Genomic DNA, 19994 nt, shown 5'->3' with positions numbered 1-19994 from the left:
GTCGAGCAGAAGAAGAAATCTTTCAGTTGGTAACCAGATCAAACTGGAAGTGTAAGGACTTTTTAATTTTAGAATCAATCTGGAAAATCTAGAATTTGCCTGCTGTTCAGGTAAAAACATCCTGATTTCTTAACATCTTATATAAGCTCGTGGAAAAGGAAGAATATTGGTATTTAGATACACACAATAGAATATATACTTTATTCCAAATTATACAAGCCCACAAGCATGACACTTGGGTAAACAACAACAAATAGTCAAGATGACAATATACTGACAATGAGATATATATACACAATGAATAAATAAAAGGTGGCAATCTATGTCAATTGATCGTTGACTGCTCAAAATATAGGTTTATCGATGAAAACACAAAGGAAAGGATAGAAACATTCAGTGGCGGATCCAGAACTTAATTCTAGAACTTTTCATAAAGGGGGGCCCACTGACTAACCTAAACATCCTTAAGGGGGGGGGGGGGGGCTCCAGTCATTCGTCAGTGATTCCCTACATAATCAACCAAATTTTTCCCACATTAGGGGGGGGGGGGGCCCGCCCCCACCACCCCCTCTGATGTTCCACCAACTAAAAAAACATTTAAACATACAGAAGCTATAAACAGCTAGACGAGGAATTTTAATTTTTTATACGATCTAGAATAGGTAAACCTTCAGTCAGGGGTACTACTTGTAGAAGTAATTTTTATTTACTTAAAGAAGTAATATTAATATACTTCTATAAGTAAATTTGTAGGATACTTATACAAGTGTATTTTATTTACTTGTATAGGTAAATAATTTTTTGGCTTAGTTATGTCCCTTAGACATTCAGATTTTTTTACTTATATAAGTAAAAAAGTCATCCTATCTTCTTTTCTTGAATTCTTAGGACTTCTTTGTTCTAATAGAATTTTAAATTGTCTGTCCTTTGCAGATGTCTTTACTAATCATGTTAGTGTAATTTCATGAACAATGAAAATCTCATTTATAAATCTGTTATCTTCAGAACACTGCTCATTTACAAGCCCCAAAGGGGCAATTTTTGAAGGCCTTGCGCAAATACTTAAGATCTTTGCGCAATCAGTTTCTTTGTTGAATTAATGAGATGAAACATTGATCAAAAATTATGAGCTAACCTGGGAAAAATCATTAAAGGCATGTTTTTACATCTCAAAACTTGAGAATTTTTGTGGGATTGTAAAAAAAATTTACTTATACAAGTAAATTTGTGAGAAAATTAAGGGGAGATTATTCAAACATTATAATTAACTTATATAAGTATATTTTTTTTACTTCTTCAAGTAAATAAAGATTACTTGTACAAGTAGTACCTCTGACTGACCTTACAACAGTTGTAGATAATGTAGATAATGTAGACAATGTTAACAAGGCATACACTATTTTTCATACAAAATTAATAAGTATAGTTGACAACCACATACCAGTGAAAAAAAGAAAAACTGTATACAAACCTGCACCATTTATGAATAAACATCTAAAAAATGCAATCTACAAGAAACAAATGCTACACAACAAATATTTACAAACAAGATCAAAGAAAAAACTGGGAGACATATCGCCAACAAAGAAACATTGTTACCAAACTAAGACGTCAGTCTATAAGAAACTATTTTATAGAGCATTGCACTGGTGGTCCAAAACAAAAAGATTTCTGGCCAACAGTTAAACCCTTTTTAACAAAAAAAGGTAGTCATTTTGACAACAATATTGTATTGTGCAATGATCATAACATCATAAACGATCAATCTAATGTCGCAGAAATTTTCAATGATTACTTTGTATATGTACATGATGTAGCCAAAGACATTGGTAATGATAGTTGTGCGGTAGATAAAAACCGTCCAAGCATTAAAACCATTATAGAGAATTGTAATGTTGAAGGCAGTTTATCGTTTAATGAAATTAATGATGACTTTGTAGAAAAACAAATTAATAAGATCAATGTAAACAAAGCTACTGGCTTTGATGGTGTATCAGTCAAAGTTTTGAAAAAAGCCAAACCAGTAATTGTAAAACCTATTACTAAACCTATTTATATGTCAATAAAATGTTCAGAGTTTCCTGACCATCTTAAGGAAGCGCAGGTTGTTCCATTGCATAAAAAGAATAGTCAGAGGCAGGAAACTACAGACCTTGACACCGTACTATTATTATTTTTATAATATTATTAAGAACATGTATAATAATAATTTTTTACAAGTTAAATTAAATGATAAATTAACAAATCAACTTAAAGCTAACATTGGAGTTAGACAAGGGGATAATCTAAGTCCCAATCTTTTCAAAATATTTGTCAATGATTTGCCGTGTATTTTTATTGATTACTGTGTACCAGCTGAAATAGGAAGTACAAAACTTAATTGTTTAATGTATGCCGATGATGTTGTGCTTCTTTCTACTAGTCAAACAGGTTTGAGTAGATGTTTAAATAAATTAGAAGAATATTGTAAAAGTTAGTGTATTCAGGTTAATCTTAAAAAAACAAAAATTGTAATTTTTAACAAAGGTGGTAAAATAATTAAAAGTAACTTTTATTTTAATGGTGAACCAATTGAGAATGTTAGAAATTATAAATATCTAGGTGTTATTTTTTCTGCTTCTGGAAGTTTTTCTACGGCTAGATATGATTTGTATCAAAGGGGATTAAAAGCTTTTTTCAAGTTAAAAAGTACTTTCGGTGAAAACATCCCATAAATTGATAGTCGTTTACATATCTTTGACCATACAATGAAGCCAATTTTAACATATGGCTCTGAAATTTGGGGAACTTGTACTTTTAATTTTTCAAAATGTCGAACAAACAGCCCCTTTGAAATTGAGAAAAAATTTAGTAAGTTTGATTGCGTGAACTTAAGTTTAAAGTTCTACAAATACATTCTCGGGGTAAATAAAAAGTCATGTAATTTAGCTGTTATGGGAGAGTTAGGTCATACTCCATTGCATATTGAAATCATTTGTTCTATTCTTAAATTTTTACAAAGAAATTAATGGTTTAGAAAAGGATCATTTGTTAAAGCAAGCCCTATTCACAAGTATTGACACTCACAAATGTAATAAGTCATCTTGGTATTCTAATATTGTATATATTTTAAGATGTATTGATGTTGATATGGAAAGTTTTGACATTGAAAAAGTTAAAAATATTTTGATTAGTAGATATAGGATTTACTGGAAAAATACTATAGAAGATAATGCAAATGTTAAAAAAGGAAAATTGCATACTTATTTTAAATTTAAAAAAACATCTTCAAAAGGGAAGCATATTTATGTCAAGTTAATAAATTTCAGTATCGAAAAAGCTTAACTCAATTTAGAATCAGTGCTCATCAGTTAGCTATTAAGAAAAGTAGATATAAAAAAATCAATAAAGATAAAAGATTTTGTGGGCAGTGTAAAAATATGCATGTTAAAAACGAGTTTCATTTTTTAATGGAATGCACTGCTTATGAAAAGGAACGGAATTGTATTCTTAATGAAGCATGCATTCAATGTAAAAACTTCCCTTTTATTTCAAAGTATGAACAATTTATTTGGTTAATATCATGTGAGTCTGAAAATGTTAATATGTCAGTGTCAATATTTTTAAGTACTTGTTTTAAAATAAGAGAAAATTTGCATTCCGGTAACTAACTAAATATACATGTAGTCATGGTAGTAGTACTGTTACAGTAGTTTATTTATTTTTATGTATTAGAGAGGGTTAATATTCTATTTTATTTATTTTCAAACACCATCTGGTATGGAGTATAGTTATTTAATTCTTTATTTTTAATGTAATATATCTAAAAAATTACTGTATAATTAATACTATATATATGTGTATATGCTCGGAAACGGGCCCTTTAATTGGATTCAATAAATATTCTTATTCTTATTCTTATTCTTATACTACCGGTGGTGTCAAAGTTCTTTGAAAGGGCCATATACTAGCAACTAATAGGTATAAAACCACTAATTCATATCCCCATTGGTTTCTATGTTAAATTCTGCAATTTCAAGCATTAATGGCTACTTTGTCTTAAGTTCAAATAAAGTGGCAGTTATTTCATGTCAAAAATGTACCTTATCCTGACTTGTGCTGAAAAAATCAACATACCTTTAATTGCATATTAGAGCGTACTGGTTCCCGGAAGTTTGATAATACAAAAACAGGAACTTCTGATCTGAACAACAGGCCAAATGTGCCCTCCTATCAAAATTTCATATACTTCTTTATTATTCAAATAAATCTTTCAACAAGGGTTCTACAATGATCCCAAGTCCACAAGCTTTCATTTGATACCAAAACTACCCAAATATACCCGCTATTGACAAAGATACAGCTATGCGTAGGAACTATTTTGTTTAAAATATGTACTACTTTCTTGTATGTTCTTTCTGACCGGGCCTGAATTAGTGGTTCTATACCTATAACAGCACCAAACTTGTTATATTGACTTCTGCTTGACTTAATTTCCTTCTATGATCTATTTCTAGCATAGAAAAACACATAAAGCTTTTGTCAAAACACTATATCACTGAATTCAAGCTCAAATTGGACTGGTAGTAACATATGCGTTAAACAAAGAAAACTACATATGGATACTAATAGTGACAGATATGACACTTTTTCATTTTTTACCAGTTCTGATTTGTTAATATCTACTCAAATAACAGTGTTCTTACCTATATGTCTTATTCTTATCAGAGATTCTTACTTGAATATGAATACAGTGGTCCAAACATAAAATGTAATTGATAATTTTGTCCCCCCTTTTTTCAACATGTTGAAAAAGGAGAGCGATTTGGTAAAAAACCATACTTTTATGTATAAACATGGATCAACAAGAGCAATTTATATATCTCTAAGCTAGACAACTTGCAAAAATGGTTATTAAATGCATTTCCAGTGAGATTTTGGAATTCCTGTATAAGTATACACCAATTTTCCTTGAAATAAATAATTCACTAAGAAACCCAATAAAACATGAACACTCACTAGATAATTTGACCAAAAGTAATATTTATACTATAAACTAGTCATAATATACAAGTTTCATTGGTTTCAGTGTTAGATAATACAAAAATTAAAATTTCAGGTAAAATCTTAACTGTGTGCATGCTAAATGACCAAAAAAAATGGCTAAAATACCTTAATGTAGCAATTTGAGGGCTGTAATTTGACACTAACATAATTGTTACATAAAAAGAATAAATTAACATGATTTCTGACAACAAATGTGACCAATTTACACTGTAAAGGGTATGATTTCTAAAAATAGAATTTCATATGCCTGTCAGTAATAGGTATAAAACCACTAATTCATATCCCCATTGGTTTCTATGTTAAATTCTGCAATTTCAAGCATTAATGGCTACTTTGTCTTAAGTTCAAATAAAGTGGCAGTTATTTCATGTCAAAAATGTACCTTATCCTGACTTGTGCTGAAAAAATCAACATACCTTTAATTGCATATTAGAGCGTACTGGTTCCCGGAAGTTTGATAATACAAAAACAGGAACTTCTGATCTGAACAACAGGCCAAATGTGCTCTCCTATCAAAATTTCATATACTTCTTTATTATTCAAATAAATCTTTCAACAAGGGTTCTACAATGATCCCAAGTCCACAAGCTTTCATTTGATACCAAAACTACCCAAATATACCCGCTATTGACAAAGATACAGCTATGCGTAGGAACTATTTTGTTTAAAATATGTACTACTTTCTTGTATGTTCTTTCTGACCGGGCCTGAATTAGTGGTTCTATACCTTATAGAATATTTTAGTAAGATATTTCATCCTTCTTTGTCAGCTTTAAGACCTGGCTATGGCTGTAATACAGCACTTCTAAAAGTCATTGAGGACTGGAAAAAAGCAGTCGACCAAAATTTATATGTTGCAGCTGTTCTTATGGACCTTTCAAAGGCCTTTGATTGCCTGCCCCATAACTTACTGTTATTAAAGTTGAAGGCATATGGCCTGTCAACAGTCAAGGGTCTAACTTAAATAAGTTATTAGAGAAAAATAACATACATATATCAAAAAACTGTGATGACATATGTATGTTACATGTTTCAAAGAGGCAATATACATCCTTTACTTTGTTATGCCTTGAGGTTCATCTATAAAGATGTTAGTAGTGACTATGAAACTCTTTTGTTAAAATCTGATTAACCTTCTTTAAAAATAAGACGTCTACGAATGATGGCAATAGAAGTTTTTAAAATATTACACAAAGAGTCACCAGTTTATCTCCACGATATTATTAATTTTAAAAATGTACCTTACTCTTTTAGAAAGCAACAGACAGTTGAAGTACCACAGGTGAGAACAACACAATTTGTACTTCATTCCTTAAGGTATGCTGGAGCTACACTCTGGAATGAGCTGCCTGACAAGATCCGTGTGCAGTCGAACCTGAACCATTTTAAAAGTATGATCAACAACTGGAATGGCAACTCATGCAGATGTGGCTCCTGCAGATCTTAAAGCTTTTGATTTTTTATGCTTTCCATGCAACTTTAAGAACTAGTTTAATTTAGCTTTATTTATATTATCTGCTTTAAAACTGCTTTGGCTAAGTGTCAATGCATAACAACAAAGGAGAGCTTTCCAAACTTTTTGAATTTCAAGAAACTTTTATAGGTACATGTTAGCTTCAGCTTTTATCAATTATTTTAAACATGAGATCTCATTATCTCATAAGCACTATTACAATGTATTATATTAAGTATGTTAATTCTAAAATCTTTAGTGTTCTCATTCCAGGCAATTTTCAGAAAAATGTAGCAGCCCGAATATCATTTAAAATGAAGATGTCAGAGTAAATGTCAAATGGCTGATGTCGTAACAGGGGTAGAAGCCTCAGCAATCAGTGTCCTAAAGAGAGCTGTGGAAATGGATACAGCTAGAAGGTTTGATGAATCACTGGTGTGTTACCAAGAGGGCATTAATTTACTATTACAGGTTTTAAAAGGTAAGGTATAAAATTGAGAATGGAAATGGGGAATGTGTCAAAGAGACAACAACCCGACCAAACAGCAGAAAACAGCCGACGGCCACCAATGGGTCTTCAACACAGCAAGAAAATCCAGCACCTGGAGGCGGGCTTCAGCTGGCCCCTTAACAAAACGTGTACTAGTTCAATGAAAATGGACGTCACACTAAACTCAAAAACAGATAAATGAACTAAAATTAAAAAACATACAAGACTAACAAAGGCCAGAGGCTCCTGACTTGGGACAGGGCCAAAAATGCGGCTGGGTTAAACATGTTTTGTGAGATCTCAACCCTCCCCCTTACCTCTAGCCAATGTAGGATATATATAGTTTTAGACTGGATACAGCTAGAAAGTATTGAGGTAAGGATATATAGTGTTAGATATAAGAAGATGTGATATTAGAGTGGATATTAAAGTACTGGAGACAGCAGCAGTCTGTAAGGTCTAAGGGGTTTCTAATTAGGTGGGTTTTCAGTAAGACATTTATTAGCTCTATAGATCTAGATGTTAAAAGGATATATATGGTAATAGGCTTGCAATTGGCAGTTGGTTTAAAAGTGTGTTTTCCTTTTCACCAGATACCATGGATAAGAAGGATTATTAACAAGGGAGATACTACAACACATGCAAAACAAAAAAACATAAGTTAAAGATAAACAGACATTGGCCAAATAATAAAGGACTAACAGGAGCAAAAGACAGTTCATAGATTAACTGTTACATAGACGAACAGGAGTAATACAAATGTGTTTTATTTACTGGCAGATTGATATCCCTTAAACATTTAGAATTTTATGCCCCTACCACTAGGCGAAGGGGGTATTAAGTGTTATCCTTGACTGTCCATTTGCTGTCACATTTTCGTTTCAACACTCTATTTATAGTTTTTCTCTTAAACATTTTATGAAAATTATACACAATGCTAAGAACCAACACTCATGGACAGAGTTTAAATTTGGACAGTGGGTCATTTACCGTTCTAGAATTATGCCCCTTTATAACTTGGAAAATTGCAAAGCTTGAGCGAGGGCATTCGTGTCTTCAGACACATACTTCTTTTATTCTATAAACCAATAAGCATGACTTGTATTGCCCCTGACCTACAGAAAACTAAAGATTGAGCATCTGGAACTCCTCTTAACACATGCCTTGGGTAAAATCATTTGTTTTAGATGGGTAAGCTCTGCACTAGTGGAAGTGTTACTCCTGTCAATTTGTAATGACTTTCTTTCTTATTCACTATGATCTAAAATGATTAAACACAACATAAAGCCTGTTGTTTTTACAGATTGACTGACGGTTTCAAACATAAGAATAAATGCTGACTTTGCATTATATTACAGCTACAAGTGATCAAAGTAAGAAGGAAAGATACAGGAAGAAAATATCAGAATATATGGACAGGGCGGAACAACTCAAATCTTTTGTTATAGAAACAAAAAATGGTAAATATTAATAATATATCAGAATATATGGACAGAGCTGAACAACTCAAATCTTTTGTTATAGAAACAAAAAATGGTAAATATGAACTTAAATTTAATAAAATCTACATGTATAATATATACTAAATATAAAAAAACAGGATGTGGTATGATTGCCAATGAGACAACTCTTCACAAGAGACCAAATGACACAGAAATTAACAACTATTGGTCACCGTAAGGCCTTCAACAACTAGCAAAGCCCATACATAGTATGATATAGAGAAAGTATGAACAATAAATGACCAGCAGAAGAATTTCTACATCAAACTTTTACATGACTGAAGTGAATATGGAAACAACAATTTACTCGTCATGCCTGTAACTTTTAATGTTTACACTTTCTCCATAACTCTTTAGTGAGAACCCTGTATCAATTAAGGTCTTTTAAAGTAAATTGTTATTTTGGTGTCTGGATACTGTAAGCAATAGGTGAACTGTATTTGGTGTATGGAATGATTTCATGTTGTACATGTTGTCTGGCAGGGTTCTGGATTTTCTCGCTTCGTTGAAGACCCATTGGTGGCTTTCGGCTGTTATCTGCTCTTTGGTGGGGTTGTTGTCTCTTTGACATATTCCCTATTTCCATTCTCAATTTTATCCTTCAGATCTTGACCTCATTTTCATGTTTCATTGGTCAATGTTCAAATTTCTCAGATACTATAAGCAATAGGTTAACTATATTAGATGTATGGTATGATTGTAAGGTGTTCTTGTCTGTCTGTCTGTTATGGTTCATCTGAACTTGACCTCATTTACATTGATCATCGATAATGTTAACTTATGTAAAACTGAGTAAAACCTTTATATTATGGAAGTACTATACAAAAAAAATAGGCTTTTAGTTATACATAATTTTATATATATATATTTGGCAATCGCCAATGACAGTCAGCAGGGTTTAAGAACATCAGTTGTTCGACCTGCTAGTCAAATGCTTTTTGTTAAAATATACTTTTCCACTTATTTGGTTTTTTGGAAAATGTTGTTTGTGCTGTATTTAGACCCCTCTATCAAGAAATTTGTTTTGCATGCACACGTATACAAATTGCGCAATCATAGGTTTGAACGTTGTTTTCAATTTAGACTTATATATATAGATAGCATAATATCTATTGTCATTAATTTTCTCTTGTTATGCATTATGTTTTATTTACATTATTTGTCATGTTGTATATGTCAGGTATGTTGTACAGTTGGATTACGCAATGTCATATTTATTATATGTGCTTTATCCTTTAAAATAATTGATTTGATTTGATATTACACACTTTCATCATAATTTCAATTATGATAAGTAAAGTAGGCGAGACATTTCAGTGTGTGTAGCTTTTATTTTCTCTTTGAATGCCATTGGCTGATAAATGTTTCCACTAGCAGTAGCCTTCTTCAAAGTTTGTCTTATAGGAATATGGTATACTTGTGTGAAAAGTTTTTTCAGCACTTAAAAGGGAATACTTCCAAGTGATCAATACATAGCTTATAAAAATAAGGAGAGCCAGCTTGATTTCCTATTTATCCACCACAGACCAAAGTATGGTTCAAATGTATGTAGACACTTATAGGCCAAGGAATGGCTTTCAGCAATGAGCAAAACTCATACTGTCTACAAAGTCAGTAGTTTTCCTTTTTTTTTCTAGCTGGAGGATCCCATGAACAGATCCAGATAGATGACAATGCTACTGGATTTGGAATGGAGAAATTATTTTCACGTTTCATGACAGAATTTTTGACAGAAATAGAAATAGAAGATCCCTACATTAGAGCACACCATCAAGTAAGTTATTAATGTTAATGTAATTAAACCTGATAGGGGTTTTACTCATTGTTGAAGGTTGTAGGGTGCATATCAAACTCCTTGTTTTTATAATCTTTCATAATTTGACTCTTTTTTGTCACAGATTTTCCAATCTTTCATAATCTGTGCCATATAAATTAAAGTAAGATATTTGATCAATTATAAATAGTATAGATCTTACTTTAATTCTGCTCAAGTGGTCTTATGGTAGTGTGGTTGTGATTTTTTGAAAATTCATTTGCTGCTTGCTGCTAAGCATGTAGCATTTAGATGTAAGAGCAAAGACTGGTAATTTTAGAGTACTACTAGCTATAGGGGGTGTTTAACGACCTTTACTACTCATGAGGGTCTCACACAGTCAGAGTTAGTGTGTCATGTGACCTGTTTTCCTGCAGACTTTAACCCTGGGAACTAGCACGTTTAAAATCTTGGTAACTGTGTGGGTCTTGTACAAAGCAGGTTTCATACTCATGTTTTCATACTCATATCAAATTAATGTGTTTTTCATTTGAATATGCATGTAATACTTGCCGCTAGACATTGGCTAGCCATGTTTCCAACAATTCAGTTTTTGTTTAGATATGTCCTTCTTGAAGTTAAAAGTTATCCTTCAGATGGTAGTGATAAAGGGAAATAACTCTGTTTCAGGAGATTTGACAGTTATGTATACTACTACTTGTAATCATACAGAAACTTGATTTAATTTACTTAAGGTAATTAATTTTACTGAATTATAGTGCTGACATGGTTCAGTTGCTTCACAATTTAACTTTTTACATAAATACATTGGAAGCTATATAACTAAAGCATATGAAACATCACAGGAGCCACTAGTGGAGCAGGAACTGTTTACTCTTACATAACATCTCAGTTTACAGTACTGTTGTTTGTCTTGTTCTGTATGTTTGTTTTTGTTCTATCATGGTATAGTTTTCCATACTTAGATTTTGACTAACCCTTGGTATCTTCTTACTTTTATCTAATAACAACTTTGTCAAAATGAGTTGTTGAATTATGGCCTTAGAATTGTCCTAAATGATATCAGATTTGAGAGTTTAGAATTTTATAGATCAAGGGAAAAGTTTACATATATAAATTTTGAAATAAAACTGAAAATGCTGAAGGGACTTTAATAGCTGCCAAAATAATTGGTATTGCGGATTCATTACTACTCTCAGGTTAATTACCAATTTTGGTTGATTTGGTGGGTATAGGGAAACTAAAAATTTAATTGTTCAACAAAGTTTAAATTTTCTTTAGGCTTTATACAAACTTTCGCAAAACCATGAAATCAAGTTTCTACAAAAATACTATATATATATATATATATATATATAGTATATTAATTTACAGTGATTGTATGCTTCTAAAAATAGATTAGCATCCTGTAATTATACTGAAGAGATGAGTAGATGATCATTTCTGTACGCTAAAAAGAATACTTCGTGTATTGTATCAGATATCCTTGTTTAATTCCTATGAGAAGGTAACACCTCCTGAAACGAAAGCTGATTATACGCCCGTTTACGGGACGTATTATGGTACAAAATGTATACCGTTGTCCGTCTGTCCGTCCGTCCGTCGTCAACATGTCGGACATTAACTAAAAAATGCTTCAACCAATTTGCATAAAACTTTTGTGAATTGTTGATATCTATTGACGTGAGCTCCCTTTCATTTTTTATAAAATTTAGATTTTACGTTTCCGAGTAATGGGGTTTTATTCATTAAAAAAAGGGGGATTTTCCAGTTTCTGGACAATAAGTCAAGAATGCTTTCACCAACTTGCAAGAAATTGTGGTGAATTGTTTATATCTATTGACATGAGCTCCCTTTGGATTTTTATAAATTTTAGATTTTACGTTTCCGAGTTACAGGGTTTCATTCATAAAAAAAGGGGGAATTTTCTAGTTTTACTGACAAAAACTCAAAAATGCTTTCAGCAATACTTATGAAACTTTGGTGAATTGTTTGTATGTATTGATGTAAGCTCCCTTTCGAATTTTATAAATTTTACATTTTACATTTCTGAGTTATATGGGGTTTTATTCATTAAAAAAAGGGGTGATTTTCCAGTTTTCGGACAATAACTCAAAAATGCTGTCACCAATTCTCATGAAACTTTGGTGAATTGTTAATATCTATTGATGTAAGCTCTCTTTTTATTTTCATAAATTTCTAATATGACATTGAGAATTAATTGAACTTTATTTGTTTATAGTCTGACAACAGATTTACTAAGTATTGCACAACAGCAAGAAATCTTTAATTGAATATAAATTCAATTCATATAACCAATTTCAAGATCTTTGACTACACTTATTCAGAAACCTATAATATGTCAATTATTTAATTACAATTCAAATTCAGACCTGAATCAAGCTTGAATATTGTGTTCATTTTTGCCCAAACTGTTCAGGGTTGGACCTCTGCGGGCATATCTAGCTGCGCTCAGCGAAGCAGTTTATTTTTATATGCTATAGTTAGAGGAGGGGATAAGGTGTCTGCGCAATGCTAGGCGGTGTTGTCGTCGAAGTAAGAAATAAAAAGTGCAGGTTCCAGCCACGCTCGGGAAGGAAGTTAAGAAACAGATCTACTCTAACATCGTTAGGTTGATTTTCTAGGCACTTTATGTCTAACAAGAAATTTGTTTTTGCATGCACACGTATAAAAATTGCGGTTTTTATCCAACGCAATCATAGGTTTGAACGTTGTTTTCAATTTAGACTTGTTTATATTTTTTCGTTTGGGCTTGTATTATATTTGCCTTCGGGTTTATATGATCCGTTCATCCTAATTTGACTCCTCAAAATTCGAGAGTCTATCCTAAATTGAGGTAAATTACATGGCCTTCCAAATACTGTTTCGATTCCTAACATCACTGAAGAGACATTAATTGTCGAAATCCGGATATGGTGTACAAAAATCTTTGCACCTTTGTTTGCGGTATACCATCTTTGCCGCAAGTTTATTGTTTTCTGTTTGGTATTAAATTTTTAATTAAGATCCATTTATTACACCTTGTGATCCGTTTATTTGGCAATCGCCAATGGCAGTCAGCAGGGTTTAAGAACATTTGTTGTTCGACCTGTTAGTCAAATGCGTTTTGTTAAAATATACTTTTTCACTTTTTTGGTCTTTTGGAAAATGTTGTTTGTGCTGTATTTAGACCCCTCTAACAAGAAATTTGTTTTTGCATGCACACATATAAAAATTGCGGTTTTTATCCAACGCAATCATAGGTTTGAACGTTGTTTTCAATTTAGACATAAACAAGTTTAAATTGAAAACAAGGTTTGAACCTATGATTGTGTTGGATAAAAATCGCAATTTTTATACGTGTGCATGCAAAACAAATTTCTTGGTAGAGGGGTCTAAATACAGCACAAACAACATTTTCCAAAAGACCAAAAAAGTATATTTTAACAAAACACATTTGACTAGCGGGTCGAACAACGGATGTTCTTAAACCCTGCTTGAATGCCATGGCGATTGCCAAATAAACAGATCACCAGATATAACAAAATGGATCTTAATTATTAATTTAATACCAAACAGAAAATTATAAATTTTGCAGAAAAGATGGTATACCTCAAACATGAGGTGCAAAAATTGGTACACCTTAACCGGATTTGGACAATTAATGTCTCTTCAGTGATGTTAGGAATCGAAATGGTATTTGGAAGGCCATATAATTTACCTCAATTAAGGATAGACTCTTGAATTTGAAGAGTCGAAATAGGATGAATGGATCATATAAACCCGAAAGGAAAAAATATAATACAATCCCAAACAAAAAAATATAAACAAGTCTAAATTGAAAACAACGTTCAAATCTATGATTGCGTTGGATAAAACTGCAATTTTCATACGTGTGCATGAAAAACAAGTTTCTTGGTAAAGGGGTCTAAATACAGCACAAACATCATTTTCCAAAAGACCAAAAAAGTGAAAAAGTATATATTAACTAAACGCATTTGACTAGCAGGTCGAACAACGGATGTTCTTAAACCCTGATCGACTGCCATGGCGATTGCCAAAGAAATGGATCACCAGATGTAACAAAATGGATCTTAATTATTAATTTAATACCAAATAGAAAACAATAAACTTGCGGAAAAGATGGTATACCGCAAACATAAGGTGCAAAAATTGGTACACCATATCCGGATTTCGACAATTAATGTCTTTTCAGTGATGTTAGGAATCTAAAATATATATATATATATATATAATTACTCTAAATGTCAGCACAACAATGTTAAATCTGCAAATTTGGGGAAGCAAATTTTTTTTTCATCCCTTGCTGAGATTCGAACTCTTGCTATTTGGATATCGGGACAACACCGCCTGCACTGTGTCCAGCGCTCTAGACCACTAGGCCACCTAGACTGAACAAAAAATTCAGCTTTCGGTGGCCTTGTGTTACCTTTCCTCGTCCGTAGAATCTAGAGTTGTAACAAAGTTCATGATATATTAGGCATGAAGATGGAATTGATTGCAGATTAGCTAAATTATCTATTGTAGAGGATCATAAGATTTAGTCACAGAAATAATTATTTTGATAAGTACGTCTAAACAAGTGACAACTCTATGCAGATCCATCCATTGTGAAGGTGATACATGGCTGAAAACACATATTATATATATAATTACTCTAAATATCAGCAGAAGCAAATTTTTGTTCTTCCCTCGCCGGTATTCGAACTCATATATATATATTTTTATTCGATCCATGAAAATTGGTACTCACAAAAATTAATGAATCCCCATTACATGAATTCTAATATGAATATCAATTCCCACCACCTATTTAGGGCATTGAACAAGTTCATTGTCAAAGGTTTCATTATCAATAAAAACAATTGAATGTTGGTTTATTTTAAGATTTGTAATTTACTGAGATTTTGTGAAGTTGTTGTAAAGAGTCAGTGTTCAGTAAAGGAGATAAGGTTACTGACTGGCAGAGATGAGGTAGGCACATAACATTTACTTTCCTTTTTAAACAAAAAATGTATACACATTATATCATATTTAAATTCTTGAAGATTCTGTGAGTAAATTGAGGCACTTTATATTTGCTTTTCATATGATAATGTTGATATCTTACTGGATATGAGAATCTAATAATATGTTTTTCTTATTTTGCTTCTTAATCCTCACTTAGTAGTGAGTGTATAAAAGCAAATTCCAGAAATAACTGTAGTGTCTGGAAATAACAACCTTATGCTATTTCTTTGAAAAAAACCAGCACTAAATTGTACCAAAGTAAACATTTTGTTAATGATTGATCCAGAAAAGATATTAACATATGATATTTGATATACAATAGAGAATCATTTGTATAAACAGATAGCAGATAATATGAAATATTCATTTAAGAAAGTGATCTTTACAGTACCAACATTTTCTCTTTTCATTGAAAAAAATGAACCATCGCTATATGTATAGCTAAGAATTATTAGATGTGATATTTCAGGAAGATTTGTGTGTATCAATTTACATCTTGCCAAATAACAAAATATATTTTTTAGTATCCTGATGCTCAAATGCAACAACAGCAGAAACTGAACCAACTAAAGAAAAGTTTACTCAGCCATGGAATAGAATTCAACTGGTCCTTTCACGATTCTCTACATGACAGGGAAATTAGGTAGGTAGTTAACTGAGTGAAGGGATACAGTTCATCTGGATGAATAAGGTATCTCTATGACCAGTTTCATTTAGGCATACCGCCATCGTTAATTATCTTTGATCATTGTCAAAAAATCTTGTCCATGGACCTGCCATCTTTAAAATAATGGCGCTATAGTTGACAGGAGAAGTCAAAATTCATTTTTGATTTGCTGTTTGCCCCCCATTCTTGATTTCAGTTAAATTCAATCAACTGTAATTACTTAATCCCTCTTGTCTTATAACCCAAAGGGTCCTCCTTATTACTGTTTTAATGTCCTGTGCAATATCATTCTAATGATTGTTAATCACTTGTACAGGTAGTTAGAGACACCTAACAGGAGAATATTCTGATCAGATGATTGACTGCATAAGTTAATTACTTTTCAGCAAATGCTTATGGTTTTTAAGATTTAAAAAATAAATTTACTTTACTTTCAATTTAATAGGAAGAAAAAAGTTTTTACAAGTTGAGTGGGTGCTTATTTTTGACTTCCGTAATGCGTACACCCATTTTATATGACTGCAAGGTTAGACTCTTATTGGTAAAACTCACGTATTTTTATGCAAAGTAACAGGCCTGCATATGGAGTATATATCTCCAAGTTGATGCTATATTCCAGAGCTTGCATATATCAGACTGTCCACTATTTCTTACAACAAAATGAGGAAATGAAATAATTTCGATCATGTTGGGTTTTGTCCTGGTGAAAGTTCTTCCATGATTAAATTTGCATCCATGGAGATCACTGGTCCTATTATGATTCCTCACATTAAAGAGAGATTATGACGGTAGTTAACTGAGTCAAGGGATACAGTTCACTTGGTCCTATCATGATTCTCTAATTGTCAAGAGTTGATTCGGCAGGTAGTTAGTTAAGGGATACAGTTCACTTGGTCCTATCATGATTCTTTAATTGCCAGGGAGATTAGTTAATCAGTTAACATAGAGAGGGAATAAAATCAATTCACCTTGTCCTATCATGATTTTCTACATGACAGGGAGATTAAGTAGGTGTATTATAGTATTTTTTTAACAAAATGTGCACTGGATTTGAAAGTTAAGGAATGTTGCCACATCATTCTTAAACTGCGTTCTTAACTAAAGAAATCTTTGCATTAGTTGTTTACAATAATATTACTTACCTGTATATTATTATCACAGAAAAATTATGTTTAACATTTGACCTTTTTATTGTTAGGTTCAACACTGGGTGGATTGTAAAGATAGGAAGAGGATTAGATATATACAAAGCTTCAGACAATAAATTTTCTATAGGATCCAGTGACCTTGACCTACGACCTTGTCATAAAACTACTGTAGATATATTTCATACTAAATCCATAAATAAAACTAATGATGATACATCATGACAAATGTTATATTTATAATTAAGGCATTTCTAACATGGAGGTTAAGATAGTATATATATTGATATTATTAATATTGAACATATATTTGCAATGTTCATTTGAAATCTCAATTCCTGCTTTTTTCATGTTCAAAATACTATTTAGATGTAGATGGTTTAGACTTAAAATACAAATTAGTGAACATATTTCTCTGTTGATAGTCTGTAGAAGTTTTATCCTGTGAAATTCAAATCGAAAACAAACAAAACATATAAGTTTAATCTTTAACCTTTTATACATGATCTGTTAAGATGAAACATGATTTTGTTCATTTATTTGATTTGGCACATTAAAAAAGAATGAAAGAAGTGTAATGATACTTTTGAAAATTTTTTATCATATAAGTGGCCTTTTATCTTCGGCTTCCTTTTTCTTAAATTTTGCAAATATTTTTTTTCCAGATGATTTACTTTTATGATTTCATGATTTTGTATTTTCATTTGAAATACAATTTTTTTTAGGTATTTTTTGCAGGTACTGTTTACATGTATTAACCTCCAACAGTAACTTATTATTCCACCTTAGCAATTAGCTCACATATTACACCAGACTTTACAAGAGTGTTTATATAACTTGTCGTTGAAATTTTATATGAATTATTTGTTATTGTTTTGCGTCCATTTCTTACATTGTATATATATAATTAATAAAAATAAATTATGATTACTAAGAATTTTATAGTCAGTTATTCTGGCCGGGAAATTCGGAATTCAAAATGGTGGCCTTTCCTTAGTTACAGACTAGTAGAACGTGGAATCTAACCCCTCAAAATATTTGTCAATGTCCAATGAAAATTATCGTTACAAAGGAATTGCATTAGAATTAAGAGATAACTGTATTGTATTTGAAGCTTTGTGGACGTCCATCGGTAGTTTTACTGTCGCAAATTTAGTTTACCTGGCGACGCGTAGCGGAGACAGGTAAACGGGTTTTTGCGACAGTAAAACTACCGATGGTCGTCCGCAAAGCTTCAAATACAATACAGTTATCTCTATTCTAATGCAAAACAAGTACATAATTCAATTTCAAGCATTATTTCAGTGTAAAATTTTCATTATCTTCTTTGGCCCCTAAACAAGGTGACGTCATAGGTATGCTTCTGGCGTCAAATGTAAACACCGGGTGTTTTCTGGCTTCTTGACTTCTTCAGAATATAATAAAATTTGATAAAAAGAAGATTTCTAGGTGCAACATGTGAGTTTTTTGCTTATTATTGTAGAAATTACATGTCAATACATTCCTCAATTCAAAATGTCAGCTTCCTTAGTTACAGACAAGGAGATAGAGAATTTTACACTTACTGTCATCCAATCAGAACCATTGATACAAAATAATTGCATTAGAATATGGAATTGATATTTTATTCTCACTTTTCTGGACTTGGGAACTTTGTCACCATTTTACAGCAAAAATTCATGAAAGAGGTACATTTATTACATTGTATATATATATCAACTGCTCCTTTAATTAGGTTTATGTTTAAAGATATTTTGATTTGAGTGTTCATGTGTCTTGTATTTTTGCCTCAATCTAAAAAATGTATTAATACGTCTGTCAAATTGAGATTTTGTTTTCAAGTTCAATGTGTTAAATGTGAATGCATAACTGTGCTATCAGCTTGAAACATGGTTTGTTAATACATTGATGTATGAATGAATTTATACATTACATTAAAATGAAAAAAAACAAAAACAAAAAAAAAACTGATTCAATAGTTTTTAAGATCACTCTTACTTATTTGGTTTAAATTCAGGTGTAAGAATTATTGTATAAACTACTTCGCAATGTACTATAAGAAGACAAAGTAGGATGAACTAGTATGCTGTTGAAAGATAAACAGTTTCTACTCCATTAATGACACCATTTCTACTGTTCATCCATAATCAAGGCAAAAAAGATGTGACTGTGGATGCAACCAATGGAAAATATCCATAGTCATTTTTGACACAGTTAACATCTACAATTACAGTAAAACCTTTTGGGGATACCTTAAGAACCCTAGTTTAGCAGATTCTTGATAAGGAGCAACTCTGTTTCAAAGAAATCTGATAAGAACCACATGCTTCTAAAGCTGGGGAATATTCAAGTAACGTTGCATGTATTGAATGTAATGGAATGTTTCTGCACACATTGCAATCTTAATCTGTGGTATCCTTTTGTACTAATTCAAAGGGATAATTTCAACCTCAAGCAACTCAACGCTAGCAAAAGCCGTCTGTTGTATTGGTTGACCTTCGACTTCACAGAACTAATTCTGTTGTATAACGCTGGGATAAGATGGAACTTTAGTGTCATTATATTGCTACATTCATTAGAATCTTCCATTTTATTGGAATGGTTTAGCCTTTATAGAGCTATTTTACCAATAACAGTGAGAAAACGGACTTCACTTACAAGTGCTTTTTGACAGTGTTTCAGTTTCAGCATGCAAGATACATATCTGACTTGTCACTTCGAAATATGTTGATCATTTAAATTGTCAAGAACGTGGTCATTAACGCGCTCTGTCTCAATTTGTTTAAAAGTAAAATTGATTCCCGATGTTTTAATCATTTCACTGTTGACATAAAAGACATGTTGGACTTTTGATCTGAAAAGTGACTGGTATACACATTAACTTCA

The 19994-nt window shown here is 31.8% G+C and overlaps 1 protein-coding gene across 3 annotated transcripts; it reads left to right on the top strand.

The window, feature by feature from the left end:
* The first annotated feature begins 33 nt into the window (after nt 1-33).
* LOC127726218 (MIT domain-containing protein 1-like) lies at nt 34-18045 on the top strand. Of its 3 annotated transcripts, none has more exons than XM_052233526.1 (8): nt 34-110; nt 6301-6328; nt 6773-6980; nt 8348-8449; nt 10129-10265; nt 15174-15260; nt 15821-15939; nt 17162-18045. In XM_052233526.1, exons 3-8 carry the CDS (start codon nt 6839-6841, stop codon nt 17331-17333), a joined length of 759 nt encoding a protein of 252 aa, XP_052089486.1. In that variant the 5' UTR covers nt 34-110; nt 6301-6328; nt 6773-6838; the 3' UTR covers nt 17334-18045. The 3 variants fall into 3 exon arrangements, with proteins under 3 accessions (XP_052089486.1, XP_052089487.1, XP_052089488.1); XM_052233527.1 differs by having other exon boundaries at nt 52-169; XM_052233528.1 differs by lacking the exons at nt 34-110; nt 6301-6328 and adding an exon at nt 6377-6437.
* The last annotated feature ends 1949 nt before the right edge of the window (nt 18046-19994 follow it).

The sequence above is a fragment of the Mytilus californianus genome, unplaced genomic scaffold (genome assembly GCF_021869535.1).
Source record: "Mytilus californianus isolate M0D057914Y unplaced genomic scaffold, xbMytCali1.0.p SCAF_17, whole genome shotgun sequence".
Lineage (NCBI taxonomy): Eukaryota > Metazoa > Mollusca > Bivalvia > Mytilida > Mytilidae > Mytilus > Mytilus californianus.
The sequence above is the reverse complement of the archived record's forward strand: the minus strand, read 5'-3'. Positions and strand labels throughout refer to the sequence as shown.